This window comes from Python bivittatus, unplaced genomic scaffold (genome assembly GCF_059951505.1).
Source record: "Python bivittatus isolate LINGU-HERP-01145 unplaced genomic scaffold, Pbiv_v1 ctg000700_np1212, whole genome shotgun sequence".
In the NCBI taxonomy this organism is placed as follows: domain Eukaryota; kingdom Metazoa; phylum Chordata; class Lepidosauria; order Squamata; family Pythonidae; genus Python; species Python bivittatus.
In genome coordinates, this window is record NW_028277098.1 from 103,119,874 (window position 1) to 103,136,743 (window position 16,870).

The 16,870-nt window shown below is 53.4% G+C and overlaps 1 protein-coding gene across 1 annotated transcript in view; it reads left to right on the forward strand.

Moving 5' to 3' along the window:
- Nucleotides 1–103: 103 nt before the first annotated feature.
- The window catches only part of DNMT3B (DNA methyltransferase 3 beta), a 36,021-nt gene continuing 19,254 nt past the window's right edge, over nucleotides 104–16,870 (forward strand). The window contains exons 1-7 of the mRNA XM_088153644.1: nucleotides 104–261; nucleotides 10,417–10,561; nucleotides 11,757–11,836; nucleotides 12,090–12,242; nucleotides 13,124–13,264; nucleotides 15,352–15,510; nucleotides 16,727–16,834. Of these exons, the coding sequence (XP_088009770.1) occupies nucleotides 10,423–10,561; nucleotides 11,757–11,836; nucleotides 12,090–12,242; nucleotides 13,124–13,264; nucleotides 15,352–15,510; nucleotides 16,727–16,834 (780 nt within the window). The 5' untranslated portion in view covers nucleotides 104–261; nucleotides 10,417–10,422. The remainder of the gene's footprint in view (nucleotides 262–10,416; nucleotides 10,562–11,756; nucleotides 11,837–12,089; nucleotides 12,243–13,123; nucleotides 13,265–15,351; nucleotides 15,511–16,726; nucleotides 16,835–16,870) is intronic.

The window sequence follows — 16,870 nt, forward strand, 5'->3', positions numbered from 1 at the left end:
AGGGAGGATTATGGAGAGGGGGGAGGGGAGGAGCTGGCGGGGGGGCGTGTTGGCTCCCGATCCCCTCCCCCGCCCGCCCGGGGGAGGGGTTGCCAACCATCCTGGCCTCGGCTCGGCTCAGCGCAGGACGGCGCGGCGCGGTGCAGCGCAGCGCAGGGAGGGTTAACTCGCCGCCCGAGCCAACGTAGTGCTGGGCTTGTCCGTTTCCGATTCGAAACCCGGGAAAAAGTCACGCCTGGCAGCGGCGGAGCGAGCGAGCAGGTAGGCAGGGCGGCGGCGGCGGCAGCAGCAAGAGGGCGAGCCGGGCTGGCCGGCGCGGGCGCTGAGCCGCCGCGCTGCTGCGCAGGGAAGAGGCACCGGGCCGGGGCCGGCAGAGAAGCGCCCCGGGGCGGCTTTGTCTGGCCGGGCGCGGCTGGGCTCTGCGGCGGGGCGGTGCCAGCTCGGGGCGGTCCCCCCGCCCCCTTTGATCTGGCGGCGGGAGCGCCCGGCGCCCCCTGACCTGGCGCCCTGCAGAAGGGGTGGCCGGGGCACCTGGGCTCGCGGGGGGACCGCGCGCTTCCCGACGCCTGGGCGCCCCCGAGGCGGCCTTCCCGGGCTGCGAAGGGGGCGGGCGCGCGCGGCTCGGGGGCGGCCGGTCGGGCAGCACCTGGGCTGGCAGGGGCATCCCGATCCCCCGAGCAGAGCAAAGCAAAGGTCGGGGGCGGGGAGCGGGGAAGCTGGTTCCCGCCCAGCTAAGCGAGCGTCGGTTTTCTGGCCGAGACGAAAAGCCTTCTCTTCGCGACAGCCCTGCGAGGTAGATCGCCCGGCGGCTTTTTTTTGGAGCAGCAGCTCCGCTTGCTTGGGAGTAAGCCATTTCCTTGAACAAAGTAACCCGCGCATGACTGATCACGCTGCAGACCCTCTGCCCTTCCGGCTTCCTTGATTCCCCCCCCCCCTTTTCTGTTGGGACTCCGGGGAGACGAATTCCCCAGTTCCGAAGTCCTCCAAAGGATGCCCCCCGCGCCAGCCAGAAGGATGGCCGCCTGCTCCGTCCCAGTATGTCCAGCCCGGCCAGCAAGAAGGCTCCGAGGGACCTTCCCCCCCCCGGGGCCCCCTCCGCGCTCTTGTGCGGCGCTGCAGCAAATCCGCCCTCCCCCGGCGGAGAGGAGCGGGTGGGGGCAGCAGATCCCGTCCACTTCGAGCGGGACGCGCCATCGAAGTCCGGCCGACCGAAAGCGGCGCGGCGCGGCGCTTCTCTTCTCTTCTCTGGGCTCGGGTCACGTGCCGGCCACGCTGGTGGTGCCCGGGCTGCGGAGCGTCCAAGCCTCGCTTGTGGCTGCAGGTTCTCCGGCGGGGTTGGACCACAGGTCCCATCACCCCAGCCCGCTGGATGACGGCGCTCTGCGTAGCTCCCCTTTCCTTCAACCCCACAGGCAAGAGTGACGGAAGTTGCAGTCCGCACCTCTAAGGGGCACCAAGTTTTGGGAGGAGGGTAGATAATAGATCTCCAGGACGTGGCGTGGAGGGCTCCCTTTTCCCCTTATATGTCCTTTCTGGCGACTGTGAGAACAGACGGCTGGACTAGATGGGCCGGAGTCCAGTCCTGGCTAGTGTCCCTCCCACCGCTCCTGGCCAGAAGTACCCACAGGACTACCATTAACAACCCAAAACCAGACTGATAGAACTTGCGGCTGTCTTGGAAACAGTCTTAATTGTCCCCAAAGTGGATTCCTTGCATGCTTCACCCGTAGGCGTCTGGGAGAAGCCGCAACTGGCCTCCCCGCAGGGCCCATGGCTTTTATTTACAGCCCGGGTGGCTGAGCCACTCTATGGCTAGGCTCATGCATTGCCCTCGCCTCGGTTGCTCAGCTGGGGTTGAGGAGGGGGGTCCCAGGACGTCCTGGGGTGGCCGAAGGCAAGCCGGCCATGGATGGGGCGGCTTCAGGCAGCCTTCGTCTTTTTATAAGGTCTTTACGCTGGCCTTCCCAAATCTGGTGCCGTAGAGATGGGGGATTCTGGGAACTGAAGCCCAGACATCCAGAGAGCATTCAGGCTGGGGAACGCTGGTGTGTCTGATGCTGCTCCTGTGTCTGATGCTGCTCTGTCTGAGCTGTTCAATATTGTAGTCTTTGGAGAGAGGGCTGGTCCCGATTCACTGCAACGTGCGGGGCCCTTAGCATACTGCAGACTTCATTCCAGTGCCTTTTAGGCCTGTGGGATGCCTCATTGATCTCTGAAGAAGTCCATCCATGGCTACCCTGGCTGTGGATGATGGAAAGGGTAGTCCTCCACCACATTTGGAGCGAGTCTGGGTAGGCTGGACTGGTGCCTTTTCATGAGACTTGCAAGGAACTGCCACCAACCCAAGGGGAATGTCTGAGATGGTATGGGGCACGGAGAGGAATACGTGTGGGGAGGAGGTAAGCTGGGCCCCACAGAGACCCTGCAGAAGGGAACCAGGGGGCTGGATTTCTGAGGATAGGGACTGTCTCACCTCGGGAATGGGGGCTGCAGTGTTTCTATCAGAGCCTCTTGTTTTTTCACCCCTGCCTTGCTTTGCACAGCTCTTTCCTGTGACTGGTTGAATTCTATGGGGGTGGCTTGAGGGTCCCACTCAGCTTGCAGGGCAGAGCTGGACTCCTCTCTGTGGCTATTTGACGAACCTGATTCTCGAGGGGGTGTAAAGATAAACATTCACAACACCCCAGAGTTGAAAGGAGTCTGGAGACCATCCAGTCCAACTGCTGCTAAGTGGGGAACTCTTTGGGGAACTGGTTCCACTGTCTAACTCAATGTTTCTCAACCTTAGCAACTTTAAGATGGGTGGACTTCAACTCCCAGAATTCCCCAGCCAGCCATGGCATCACTTGTATGCCACTTCGGCCTGGTTGATGATGGGTGGCTTACGACGGGCAGACAAAGGCAGTCAGCATCAGATAATAACGAAAATGAAAATACAACCTCCATGGATCTACTTCTCATCCAAAAATATGCCTCCATCTTTGATTCCCCAAAGGTCAAGTTAAGGAGACCATGAGGCTGATTTTATCTCTGGGCCCCCCCTCCCCAATGAGGCTTGTTCCCAAGCCCCCTCCCCCCAGATTTCCCAGTAAATGGGGATGTTCAACAGATACTTTCTGCTCGCAAGCACTGAATAGGCAGAGTCTTTTGGGAAAGAAAGATCTCAATGACAACCAGGTGCGTCCCAGAAAGTGCGTTGAAGAGCCATCATACCCTCCTTGCCAACCTTTTGTCAAGGCTAAACATAGTTGACTCCTTCAGTCTCTCTCTGCTTTACCTGTTCAAGAACTTCACATTTGCCGCTGTTGAGTTTCGTAGTGTTCCTTTCAGGCTGTTTCTCAAGCTTTCCAAGGTAATTCTATTTCTGTCTTCTAAAATAGCAGATAAATCTCTGCCTCTTCACCTAAGCCAGTGTCTCTCTGAGCCTGCGCTATTAATAAAAAATGGAAGAGTAGAAGGACCAGGAGTGATCCATGGGGTGCTCCACTTGATACCTCTCTCCATGATCGGATGAGGAACCACCAGTAAGCATTTGTGTACAACATCAACCCAGCTATAGATCTACTTAGTTCTTCTTGTCCTCTTTCCATTCCTTATGTATGTCATTTTGCTGTTTTCAGATCTTCTCTAGGTGTTTTGTGCAGCCCTGTTGGCTTCTTCTGCTGTCTTCATGGTTTGATCTCCTTGGCATTGTTTGCAGTTATGTTTTTAGGTCTCCTTCTTTAGCAATTCCCACCATCTTGAGATCCCTTTCTTATTAGCTTCTCCTGCTGTTGAATCCTATTTAACATTGTTCTTGGTTTGGTTTATTAAAATTTACTTTTTCTGAAGTCCAGGATTCAAGTTCTTGCAAAATCTGATAAAAGAGCAGATTTTCTTCTGGAAGAAAGGGGAGGGCTGGTTCCACTTACAACGCTCTTCTGTACAAAGCGTTTGTGTGGGGCTGCGTATTTCTGATGATTCCAAAATGCAATTCTGCAATTTTCAGATGTGCACCTGGATGGGTTGGAAGCTTCATGGATGATGTTGATCAGAGGCCTCCCTGTCTCTTCGCAGGAACTGTGTTCATACAACATGCTGAACCTGGGTATGAATTAACCCGTTCTGAGGATTTGCACAACGTACTGAATTAAACTAACCGAACAGGTTGGGTCTGCACAACACGCTGAACCACAAATACATGTACATATCAAAGTTTTACACGAATTAAAGTTAATCCTAAGCGAGTGTAGCTGTAGTGCAAATGCAGTGCTAAGTCTTTAACTCAGCTGGTTAAGCATGTTGTGTGAATGCAGCAAATGAGAGGGGAACCAAGTCAGCTGCTTAAATAAATGCATGAATCCAAAGGTCGTAGCTCTCACAAAGGGGGCGAGATCTCCCCTCCCAGTTTGGGGTTCAACATCATTTCAGTGATATCAGCAAGTTTTTTCTCTCGCATTCCTCAGTCTGAAAGAGAGGTCTTCTTAAACTGAAACGCGTTCTTACCTCTTTATCAAAAAAGACAGGTTGCACAAAGGAACGTTAAATCTGCTCCCCTCTATCCTGGCCAGTCTTTGAAATCAGCACAAGATCACTCGAGGGTCTCGAGTAGATTGCGGGGCTGGCTGCAGACAGGCAACCCTTCCTGAGTGAGGGGAAGGAAGGGGAGCTGGAAGTTTCCTCCAGACGCTGAGCCATAAAACAGACGTTTCCTGGGGCTGAAAGCCTTCCGGTGATAACGTAGTTAAAGCGAGGGGGTGAAGGAGGGCAGGTGGAGGGTGGATAGAAATCCAGCCACATCCTCTGCTGGGCGAGTTGAGTGAGGCGCTCTGGGAACTGCGGTTTGTGGCCGGGAGGGAGGAATCCGGGGGAAGGCCAAAAATTTAGGTCCTCCAGTTTTCCAGCCTGGCCACTTGAGCCTAGATGAGATGATGCCGTCTGTATCTTTTGCTCTGGAAGCCTGCTCCTTTGCAGATGTGGCCAGGAACCAGCCATTCAGACAACCGACACAACACTTGACCCGCTGGAACGCTCTTGCGGTATTTCCCTGATTCCAGCTTCTACAGAGGAAAGGCTGGTTTGCACCTTGTCTCATCCAAGTTTGTGATGCGTTTGCTTTTGGCTTGGGGTATTATGAATCCAGTCCCCCCGCACTCAGCCGTGCATTAAGACTTAACATGTTGGGCAAACCCAGCCAACTGTGGTTTGTTCAACACAGCACAATAAGTAAAATGTAGCATGGCTGGGGAAATCTGGGAGATGAAGTCCACGTATCTTAAAGTTGCTGAGTTTGAGATATACTGAACTAGCGGGTAAATAATCACTGATTCCAAGGGAAGTGTGTTGGGAGCACCAGAAAGGCCTTAACTGGCCCACTCTGCCTTCAGGGTGTTAAGTATAATTCCAAGCAGACCACTGTACAGCGGGCTGGACTAAATGCCATCGATTCTAGGAGGAACTCAACCCACTCCGGTGCCTTGTTTGGCCTCTCAAGAAAAAGAGCCGGAGAGAAAGTGTCTGCTCCAAGGCTTGGCAGGGCAGAACGGATCTCCTAAACGTTGACAGGCTGCCGTGGCCAAATCAAGTGCGCTGCGCCCTTCCCAGGGTCACCTCGCACGAGGGCTTTGGGAGTCTAGCCCCTTCCTGGAGAAACTGGATTAGGACTCTCTGTTCCCCGAATGCAGGTTTCGTCCTGTCTGCCTGACGGTGTGGTCCCTGAACCAGTGCTAAGGAGATCTGACTGGGTTGGTGGTTGACTGAGCTGGGTTGTGTGATCAGAGCCAGGAGTGTCCACACCTCAGTGTTGTAGCCCTCTGCATTGTGCAAATTGGGTACTGGCGTAGCCTGCCGTGGGACTGCCTGCAAACAGCTGTGCCCTCTTCTGGGGTTGTGCGGCTTTAGTTCTGGAGCCAGGCAGCAGACTGACCGTCGGAGAAGACATCGGCGGTGGGAAGGCAACTACGTTGGAAGAGCTGGTGGCGAGGGGTCACAGTTCTCAGTTAGGGTGGGGTTCACACAACACACTTAAACATGGTTTGCATAGTTCTTCGTTGATGGAGCCACAGTTGGTTGGGTTCACACACTAAATGGGTGTCTCAGGTTAAACGATAATGTATAATCATAGCTTGCTTCATGAACCCTCACTGGCTGGGCTTGTACAACATGGGTTGGCAAACCATGAACCGCAACTTGCAAACCCCAGTGGTTGGGTTCATTCAGAATAAGAACAAAGCTAAGCAATAACATCGTGGTTAGTGTCGGGCATCCACTGGGGTGGGTCAGAACAGTCAAGATGGCAGAGGCATGATCGAAGCCCTGCCTCTCTTTATGTCTGTTGCCTGTATAAAGGGGCTGGGTTTATCACATAGCCACAGCTGCCATCTTGGCTCTGCAGCTGCCCCCATTTAGCACTAGGTGTGAATCCTGCCGCCTTCTGGCATCTGTTGGACCAGCGTGGGTAGGCCTCACCTGGAAAGACTGAGAACCTGGATTCCAAACATCTCTCCCAATCCACGTGGAAAATTCCCAGAATGATATATGGGAAACAGTCTGCTGGCCTAGGATGACCAGGAGGGTTCTTGTATTCCAGCACACGGAGGGGATGCCAGGCTGGAGAAGGGCGCAGTTGATCTCTGTGGCTGAGTTCTTGCTATCTGCAGAAGCCAACTCGCCCTGGCTTCTTTCTGCCCGAGGTTGGAGTGGGCGTTCCCCATCTCTCCTGCAGGACCAGTGCCAGCTCCAGTTCCCTGGATCTGGTGGGAGCTGGCAGCGCGAGAGGCAATCCGCCCTGCTCTGCTTTGCTTTGCTGTGGCTTCGCCAGCAGAACGTGGGGAGGCTGGTTTGATCTGAAGCGGGGGAGGAAGAAGGAAGTGGGGAAGGAGGCATCCTGTAGCGCAGGGTTTCTCAAACTCAGCAACTTTAATGTGTGGACTTCAACTCCCAGAATTCCCTGGCCACCCTAAAGTTGCTGAGCTTGAGAAACCCTGCCCTAGTACTCCTGCCACCCGCCTGCCCCGGGGCGATGGGGCTGAGAGCACTGGCAGTCAGCCTGGCATACCTTGGATGAATTACTGAGCAGGTGAAGGACGGGTGGAGTTCCTCAGTGTGCCCCCCCATCTTCCATCTCATTTTTTCTTGCAGGGGATAGTTAAGCAAATTGGCATCAGTGCTCTGCAGCTGGGTGGCCTGTCCCAGAGGGAAAGCGGGGCTCCTCTACGCCTTGCTGGGTTTGGAGGGTGGGCTGTTGGGGCAGGGCACCGGTGCCCCCCTTCGGCCTCCTCTGAGGGTCAGGGGTTGGTTGGGTCACTTGTGGTTGGGGGATGTGAGGGCTCCTTGTGCCCGGATCCAAGACAGGCCATCCTGTTGGGTGCACGGAAGTTTTTAATTTGCTTTTGGTGCCCGACATTAGGAAAGATGGACCCGCATCCAGGCAGCTCTGCCCCTTCTTGATGAAGATGGCATGCAAGCAGTGGCGGAGCCTGGCATGAAAGGGATGTGTGTGTGTGTGTTGGAGAGGGGTCTCGGGGCCCAGCGGGAAGCGCCTCTCCCTCTTAACGTTTGTCTCCTGCACTCGGCCCCAGGGATCCCGGCCTGCCCGGGCAGGTCCTGCCAGGTCTCTGCCGCTTGGTCTGGGAGCAGTTGCAGGATCGAGCAGACAGCTGGAGGCCTCGTTGCTCCCTCCTCCCCAGTGCACCGCTGCACACTTCCTACTTTCCCTTTGCTCGGCCTTTGGGGGGGGGTTGTGCTTCAGGGCAAGACCGGGGGAGGCAGAGAAGGGGCCTGGCTTCCTGGGGCTGGGGGGGTCCTCCTTCAAGAAAAAAAAGAGTCTGCTTTAGTTGGGGGGAGGTGACGAAAAGAAAGGACCTGAACTGAATAAATACAGTGCTATAATAACCCCCCCCCCTTGTTTCTTGTCCTTGTAATCAGGGACTTGGTGGGGGGGCTTCATTGAATGCAACTCCCAGGTTGCAGTCAAAGCAGGACCCTCTTTTTGCAGGATGGGGCAGACTTTGCCAGGAAGCCTTCAGCTAGACTGGGGGGGGGGGCAGCCTTCTGAGACAGCCCCAGTGCAGCCCCACGGGGTCCTGTGCTTCTGGTCCAGCAGCTGCAGGCTCAACTCCCCCCCCCCGGTTTCCGTCCAGCCATGCACCCAATTCCCCTCCCTCTGCCCCCCTCCCTGCAGATCCCCTCTTTCTAGCACGGCTCTTGCCGCGACTGCCCGCGTCCGCAGTGCCATCTAAACGCAGGGCGGCCTTGGACTTTGATAACAGGAGCCAGGAAGGGGCCGAGCCCTTCATTTCAGCCGCAAGGCTGGCCCTGCGCTCTTTGCACCCCCCCGGCTCCTCCCAGCAGTGGAGGGCTTAGTTGCAATCACCAGCTCAGGTGCGGAGGAGTCTGCATGGGGGCGGGGGTTGCATGTGTGAACGGGCAGGCCACCCAAAGGAACGAATCGCCTGGGATGTTGAACGTGTTTCTGGAAGGTATTCCAGACATTGCCCGTTTCCCTGGACTTCATCCCTGACCCAAGTATCAGCAGGGTTTTGCAGAGCCCCCTTTTTCTGATGGGAGGTTGGATTTGGGGTCTGAGCCGGTGTCGATGGGCCAGATCAGCAAGGAGCTGAGTCTTCCCATGTTTCCCCCCCCTTTTTTTGACCTTTGCACTTTCCTGTGTTGTTTTTGCTCTACTGGATCTTCGCCAGGCGTCTCGGCCCCTCGCTAGGCAGCTGGGATAACATCCAGCCCGGCCAGACCCCCTGCGCTGAGCGTTTTATTTTGGCAGCGCAGGCCGAGGGGAGCAGCAGGGCAGTGGCAGCCGTTGGTAGGCAGGGTGGCCTCAAAATGGTGACCGTGCATTATGATGTCATTGTGCCTATGTAGGGAGTTTTCGTTTAGCGACCACCATTGGGACCGGAAACTCGGTTGTTAAGTGAAGTGGTCACTAAGTGAAGCCACGACTGCTTATGACCTTCCTTCAGCTTTCCTTTGCTTTACAGACCTGCGAAGGGCGTCAATGCGAGGATTGGTCACAAAGTGAGTTTTTCATCACTGTTGTAACTGCGAACGGTCATTAAATGAAGACAACCTGTAACAGGATTATGTTATGTGCATGTCGACGTTATGCCATGCAGGTTGCCACTTGCAACCCGCCCCTTGGCAGCTGTGGGCCTGGGTCTTTTGCAGGCCACCCGCGTAAAAGCAGCAGAGGGGGCCGCGTGGCTTTTTCCCAACCAGTTGTTGGGATTCCAAGGTGTTGGCTTCTCTCATTGTTACAAGATCAGGAGGGGAGTGAAGGAACGGGTTCAAGTCATCCAAACGGGCGCTCCGGATGCATTGGATTTCAATCCCATCATCCCCAGCGAAGGGAGCTCCTGGGAGCAGAGGGGATTGGAGCCCAGTGCCTTGAAAGGCTGCTAAATTGGGAAACGGTTGTATTTAGGGAATTAGCGGATGTTGCAGAAAGTTTCTCCTGGTTCCTTGCCGGGAAAAAAATCTGATTTATGATAAGGCATTGTTTAATTCATAGTGAGAGTTTATTGTAAAGTGATGCTCTACACCAGTGTGGGGTGGTGGGGAAGGGTTTGACTGAGACCAGGAAGACCTGGGTTCGAGTCCCCCCCTCAGCCCGAGAGCCAGTGTGGTCTGGTGGGGAAGGGGGTGGGCTAGGAGGGGGGAGACCCAGGTTGGGTCCCCTTCAGCAATGGCAGCTCTGGGGCGGGGGGAGGTTTTGGGCTGGTCTCCCACACTCAGCCCTCTCCACCTCGCAGGGTGGTTGTGTGGAAAGATGGGAGGGTGGTGTGCGGGGTGTGTAGGAAAGGCAGAATATAGACAGACCAACAAATGCAGGTTTGTCCCATATTCCGAAAGAATCCCCAGTTGCCCGCATGGATATTCGCCGGTGAGAGGGCTGTCCCCCTCCGGCCCCGTTGGGCGCATCGCCCTGCTCGGGAGGGGCATCCAGAGCAGACACGCAGGACGCAAGGAGTGGGGTGGGGAGGGAAGGACCCCCCCCCCCGGTGCTGAGTCCCAAACCTGCCACCTTCTCTTAAGCGGTCTGACCTTAACGCGGATGCTGCATCTGCGCTCAGGACCGTTTCACACAAGCAAGGAATACAGCAGCCATTTTTCTTTCGGTGTTCTTAATTTAATGTTATTTACAACGAACAGCGCGGAAGGGGACTTTTTAAAAAAGTCTTTTATTTAGAGCTGGGTGTTGCTTTCAGCTAGCTTCAGTTTTTAAAGTGGGAAATAATCTTGCTCCAGTTGCAGGCCTCTTTTTTTCTTTTAAAAAGCCCCTAAAACAGGGACGGTGCCTCCGGGGGGTGGGTGCTCTTATCTGGGATCGGAAGAGCAGGGGAGATTCTCCCGAAAATGCATGAGCCTCGCAGGGTGAATGTTGGGCTTGGCTAAAGGTGGCGTTTCTGGAAATCTGTCCTGCAGCTTAACATGAAAAGAGAAAAGGCTGTCGACTGGGAGATGGAGAGCGAGGAAGAGCTGGTCTTGGTCAACGGAAACTGCAGTGACCCACCCCCCGAGGAGAAAGACAACCCCCCTGCGGAGGTCAAAGGAAAGGCGGACATTGCAGGTATCTTTGCCGCCAAGGGCTCGTGGGCGGTTTGTCTGCTTGGGGGAGCTAGAAGCCCCATCTGGTCCCTGTCGGGTCAGACTGTGGCAATCAGTCATGCTCTGGAAGATGGGGTGGGGTTGCCTTAGGTGGGGGATACAAGGGGGGGAAGGGAAGGGAAGGGGAGGGAGGAGAGGAGAGGAGAGGAGAGGAGAGGATGGATGGATGGATGGATGGATGGATGGAAAAAAGGAAGGGAGGGAGGGAGGGAGGGAGGGAGGAGAGAAGAGAGATGGATGGAAGGCAGGCAGGCAGGCAGGCGGGCTTTTGCTGGAGAATGTGTACCATTTCATGTGTCCCTTCTGGAGAGCCACTTTACAAGCTTGTTGAGTCAAAGAAGGAGACATAAGAGCCTGGGAACATTTTGGTCATTTCCATGTCCAGCTGGTTAGGAAAGGAACCTCTGGACTCTCCCGGTGTCCGGGAATCGTTGGCCTGGGACGCTTAAAGCTCTATGCCCAGAAACTGTGCAGGACCTTGGTTGGGTTCACATAACCTGTAAATGTCTAACCAGCTTAGCAGATGCAGTGGATCTGTTCACAGAACAGGTGATGCCCCAATCAGCCAACCTGAATTGGGTTCCTGATGTATGTGGGAGGAAAAGAGGGTTGGATTAAATAACCATCAAGGTCCCTTCTAACCCTTACGCTGCGTGAATCTGAACCATGGTCTGTCTCAATGTGATGTCCTGATTCTTGCAATCTGCTAAAGGCAGTGGTTGGATTCCCACAACACACCGACTCAACTCCAGTTTAGCCTGGTCTGGCGTATTTTGTGGGTTTTGCTTTGTCAAGTGCAGCTGGAAGAGTTGGAACCACGTGCAGCAGCAGATGGGCTTCGATGCTCGATGTCTGCAGTTGCAGGGAGGAAGAAGGGGACGATGCTCAGAGTGATGGGCGTGGGAGATGGGGAGCCCAGGCTGTCTGCCCTGCAGCAGGTCTTGGGTACTCGGGTGGGCATCAGGAAGGCGGGCGGGCTTGGGAACCGACGGTGGAACCATTTTGAAGAAACTGAGTTTGTTGAACTTGCTTGGAACTGGGAAGCTGTCAGGGCCTGTGGTTTGCCCCAGGGTGATTTCTGCAGAAAGGAAGTCAGGAGTGTTAAAGCGCCAGGCTCACCTTCCTGTTGACTGAAGGCAGCCGATTCCTTTGCACAGACGCCAGCAAGGCAGAAAAAGGGGCCTGCAAGGCGAAGGAGAAAAGCAAGTCTGATGACGTCCCCAAGGAAGGGCAGGAGGTAAGAGCTCCCTGTGCCAAGGACAGGTGTGTCCTCCAATTCCGGGATGTGCTTATAATCAGTGGATTTGGGGAGCTGCGGAACATGCATTTCCCCGGCGATGACGCCTTCCAGGCTTAACCTTCCTATTTCTGCTGACAGCACTGGGTGTGTGCGTGTGCGTGTGCGTGTGCTGAATTGCACCGCTTTGATGGTCCTCCTGGAACAGCTGGCGGCTCTGGTCCTAACGGCCGTCTCCCGTTGCGATTCCCAGGTCCCGGTGCGTGGAAGCGCTGGCTGGGAGAACAGCCTGCGGCAGAAACCGCCTCCCCGTATCGTCTTCCAGGCTGGGCCGACCTCGCAGGAGAAGAAACCCAGAGACGACGTGGAGAGCGTAGAGGGTTTCAAAGAGCGCCACAAAATCAGGGTAGCGTTCTTTTTCCTTTTTCATTATGGAACTAATTACAAAAGGCAAGCCAGCAAAAAAGAATGCAGAAAACTGTAAAAGAAGAAAAACAGCTGAAAAAAAGAAACAGAAACGTATGAGCAGACAAAGTGTATATTTACAGACACGTATATCGATAAATTGAGGCCATGATTCATTACAGTCATCCATGGTCGATTTATATCAGTGTTTCTCAGTCTCGGCAACTTTAAGATGGGTGGACTTCAACTCCCAGAATTCCCCAGCCAGCCATGGGAGTTGAAGTCCACCCATCTTAAAGTTGCCGAGACTGAGAAACACTGATCTATATTAATCAGTTCTGCAAACAGCTGAATATTTGGAGCTGATGCTGAACAATGTCTTTTGACTGTAAGTCTATTCTTTTTGCCTAGAAGTCAACTCTGATGTGATTGGGATAGAATATAAACATCTGAAAATATTAAATCCCAAGGCTGAGTTAATACATGCAATTGTTTCTTACCGAAATGGAACAATATATTTAAATAAAGCCTTAATTTCACTGCGTCTCCAGCAACATCAGTGCAATAAGGTTATTTCTGAAATACTGTTTCTTGCTGATGCAATTTAAAAATCCATTGAAATGTTGGGGTTTTTTTTAACCTCTCTTATTTTATTGGATAAGTAAAACATAACGAACCAAGAAAAGAAGCAAAAAGAAAAATAAAGGTACTCCGGGGCTGTCTGCAGGAGATTGGAAACGGGCATGGGGGTCCCTTAGAAATTAGGGTGGTGTTTTCCTGGTCCACGCCAGGAGAATCTGTTTCTTGGTCAAGCTGCCCGCTCTTCCATCTCCTTTGTGTCTCTTTCCAGCATGATGGACTTAGTTCTCCCTTCCTTTCCAGCACTCAAAGAGGCTTTTTCGAAGTGCCCAGATAAATTATTCGGAGGAAGAGGAGAATTCCTGGACCTCCAGGCAGAGCAACAGCAGCAGAGTCCCGAACGGCTGTGACTACAAGGCATTGAGAAGGGCAGAAGAATACCAGGTTGGGGCAAGCTCTCAGAGTTCCTCGCCATGTGCGGTTGGCTCCGGGAGCGAATTCACTCCTCGTGACTTGGGGTGGTGATGCGCAGAGCTGCCAGCTGTAGAACACCTGCGCTGAGGTCGGATCTCCCTAGTTGCAAACGTCCAGGTGGTGGCCTCCGGGGTGCCAGGGCCACGATCCCAAACACGCAGAGTTCAGCACCATGACTCAGCCACACCATGGCTGGGGGGCATGGTATATTTTAAAATTTATATTTATGGAGGATTATACATAAAGCAAAAAGCAAATCTAGAGAAAAAGATAGAAAAGAAAGGAGAGAAGCGCAAGAGAAGAAAAAAACCTAAAGTTACGAAATATAATGACTTCCAACTTTCTCTTCAACAGATATTAACCAACCTATCGTCTCCCTTCCCACTTAAGTCTTCCAGAAATCCCTTCAACCCCTTACTTAATTCTCATCTGTTTCCATCATTAAATCCATAAATCACCCTTTCACTTTTTTCTTCTTTTAGCAAAAAGCCCATAAAAGGTTTCCAGTCTTTAAAAAAAAGCACTTGTAACCCTGACCAAACAGGCCAGTTTTGCAGTTTCTGCTCATTCTGACATTTTTACGATCTCTTCCTCCACGGGGGGGTGGGGGGGCATTTCTGTGGCCCTCCGTCCTGGTGGATCTAATCATCTTGCTGCTGTTACCATAAACCAGATGAACCTTCCATGAGTCTTTTCTCATTCCATATCCATAAATCTCGATAAAAAAAAGTTCTGGTGCTGGTGGGCATTGTAGTGCTTAGAGGCAATTGGGGTAAAACGGCCGCATTGTTGCCTCCTTGGGCTCTGCCAGCTGTGACAGCTGGCGTTTGGAAGCTCTGGCACAGTGCTTCTCAATCTTGGCAGCTTGAAGATGGGTGGACTTCAACTCCCAGAACTCCCCAGCCAGCAAGGCTGGCTGGGGAATTCTGGGAGTTGAAGTCCACCCATCTGAAAGTTGCCACGCTTGAGAAACGAACTGAATGCCTTGAAGGCGGTTGGGGGGCATTTGTGGTCCGGGGAAAGGTTCTCGCCCTCCCAGGGCTGGATGGAGAGGGGTGGAGGGCTCAATGGTAGAGAAAATCCTGCATGTGGACGGGGAGATCCCTTTTGCCCGTTCTTTAAAACACTTTTAACCTGCATTTACTGTATGAAAATCGCACTCAGCTGGAGGCACGCCTTCAGCAATGGCACGAAGACAGGGAGGAAGCAAAAGCACAGAAGGGCGCACGCTCCATAGTCAACAGGCTCCTTTTTTGCCCCAACCATGCTCTGAAAAGTCTTGGCAGGAGCGTCGGGGTTGAATTCTGCAGCCGGGGGCATTTCAGGACTGGCATCTTTGGGCTTCGGGCTGTGGAGGATGGGAGGTGCCCTTCTTGCGGGCAGTACCTCTGAGTCCGTGGTGGGCTTAACAGAGACAGGATGGCTGTCACGGAGCAGAGCAACAGGGACCGCCCCCCCCCCCGTTTCTTGCCAGTTTTAAAATCATGGTTTAATTGTGGCATAACTGCTTTGATTGTTTTTATATTATCTTGTCTACATTATATTATCCAAATGTGATATAGCAGAAATAATGATCCTTGTCGCTATATTCGAAGCCCGAAGCAGGATGCAAAGGCAGCAGTTGTCTCCCCGCCCGCCCCACTCCGAGGCTTTATTCCCAGCAACTTTATTCCCAGCGACTTCTTAACTAAATTAATGTGGATATTAATGTTTTAAACTGTTTTTGGGTTTTATTTTAATTGTGAGCCGCCCAGAGTCACCCTCTGGGGGAGATGGGTGGCATGTAAATTTAATAAATAAATAAAATAAATCAGCAAAGTGTTGCTTCCAGGTAGAGTACTCCAAGACAAAGGGGCCCGACTGATTCCCTCTGGCACGTGAGCAAAAGAAGGCAGTGCCACTGACTCCTCCTGGCTCAGGGCTTCTAGCAAGGCTGGGTCTGGAAAACCGCAGTCCCTCCTTGCTGAGCACTGCTTGCTCTTGGGGTGCATTCGCCAGAAGGGCCGCTCACCGGCCTCTCTTTTCGAGCGCTCACCTTGTTTCTCTTTGACTTTCAGGATGGGAAGGATTTTGGAATTGGGGAGCTCGTCTGGGGCAAGATCAAAGGCTTCTGCTGGTGGCCTGCCATCGTCGTGTCGTGGAAGGTGACCTCCAACCGCCAGGCGGCTCCTGGCATGCGCTGGGTCAAATGGTTTGGGGACGGAAAGTTTTCCGAGGTGAGGGCACGGGAGGATCGGCGGGCTGGCTGATGGCCCCCGTGGCCCCTTTGGGTCAGTCAAAGCTGCAGTGGGCCTGAGGGCGGGTGGATTGGCCTGTTCTTTGGAAGGGGGCCTGTCCTTGGCATGGAAAGGCGAGGCAAAGAAGCCCCAAGGGAGGCCTCGACTTGGGCACGGTCCAACACTTCACCTGCCCGTGCCCCAAGGGGAGCTGTGCAAGAACTGTATTTCTCCGCCTCTCTTGTGACAGAAATTGCGAAGCTGAGCTGCAAATGTTTGCAGACAAAACCTCCTTTTTGCAGCTTTCAAACAATAAGGCTTGCATCTGCCGATTTTGGGAAGAATGATGGCAAAAATCTGGTTGCTAAATGCAGGTAGTCCTTGCTTAACAACCATTTGTTTAGTGACCATTCAAAGTTACAATGGTGCTAAAAAGTGACAACTGGTGCTTGAAGTCCCAGCACCCCTGCACTCACGTGATCATGATCCGGGCACTTGGCAACCAGCTTGCACTTACGACAGTTGCAGTGTCCTGGGTCATGTGATCGCCATTTGCGACCTTCCCAGCCGGCTTCTGGCAAGCAAAATCAGTGGGGAACTGTGTGATTTGCCTAACAACTGCCGTAAAAAAGGTCGTAAAATTGGGTCTGATTCGCGTAAGAACTGCCCTGCTTAACAACCAATTTTCCAGTCCTATTGTGGTCGTTAAGCGAGAACTACCTGTCATTATAATAGTCGTGGTGGCAGATGTTGTGGATGATGATAATGATGATGATAAGAAATTATATTTAGACAACATTTTACAATATTCTGATTCTCTACAAACCAGTACTCCCCAGGCAATGTAGTCATGCGAGTTGTAGCAGCACATCTGGAGGTCCACCAGCTCAAGAAACACTGCCTTATGCTAACCCCGAAACTAGGTTAATTGCAAGCATATTAGAACTGGGCTGGACTATCTGAGGCTTGCCAGAGACTCTTGCTCCTGTTAACCGATCTCAGAAGCTCAAGGGGCATTCACAAGGAGCTCCCTAGCCAGGAGGAGGTCACTCTGACGGTGCCTCTGGGTCTCCGTGGAGGGGTGCCGCTGTGCATCAGATCGATCCCGGATTGGGGGAGTTGAGGATGCCGCCATTTGGGAGGCTCTTCTGGGATGGCCGGGGGAAGGAGAGGAAGATCTGAGAGGCTTTGTTGAGCACATGTCTCCTTGCTGCAGATCTCCGCAGATAAACTGGTGGGGTTGACGGCGTTCCAGGAGCATTTCAACCGCGCCACGTTTCAGAAGATGGTGTCTTACCGACAAGCGATTCTTCATGTTCTGGAGGTAAAAAGGGTGTGTGTGTGGGGGGCAATGTGGCTT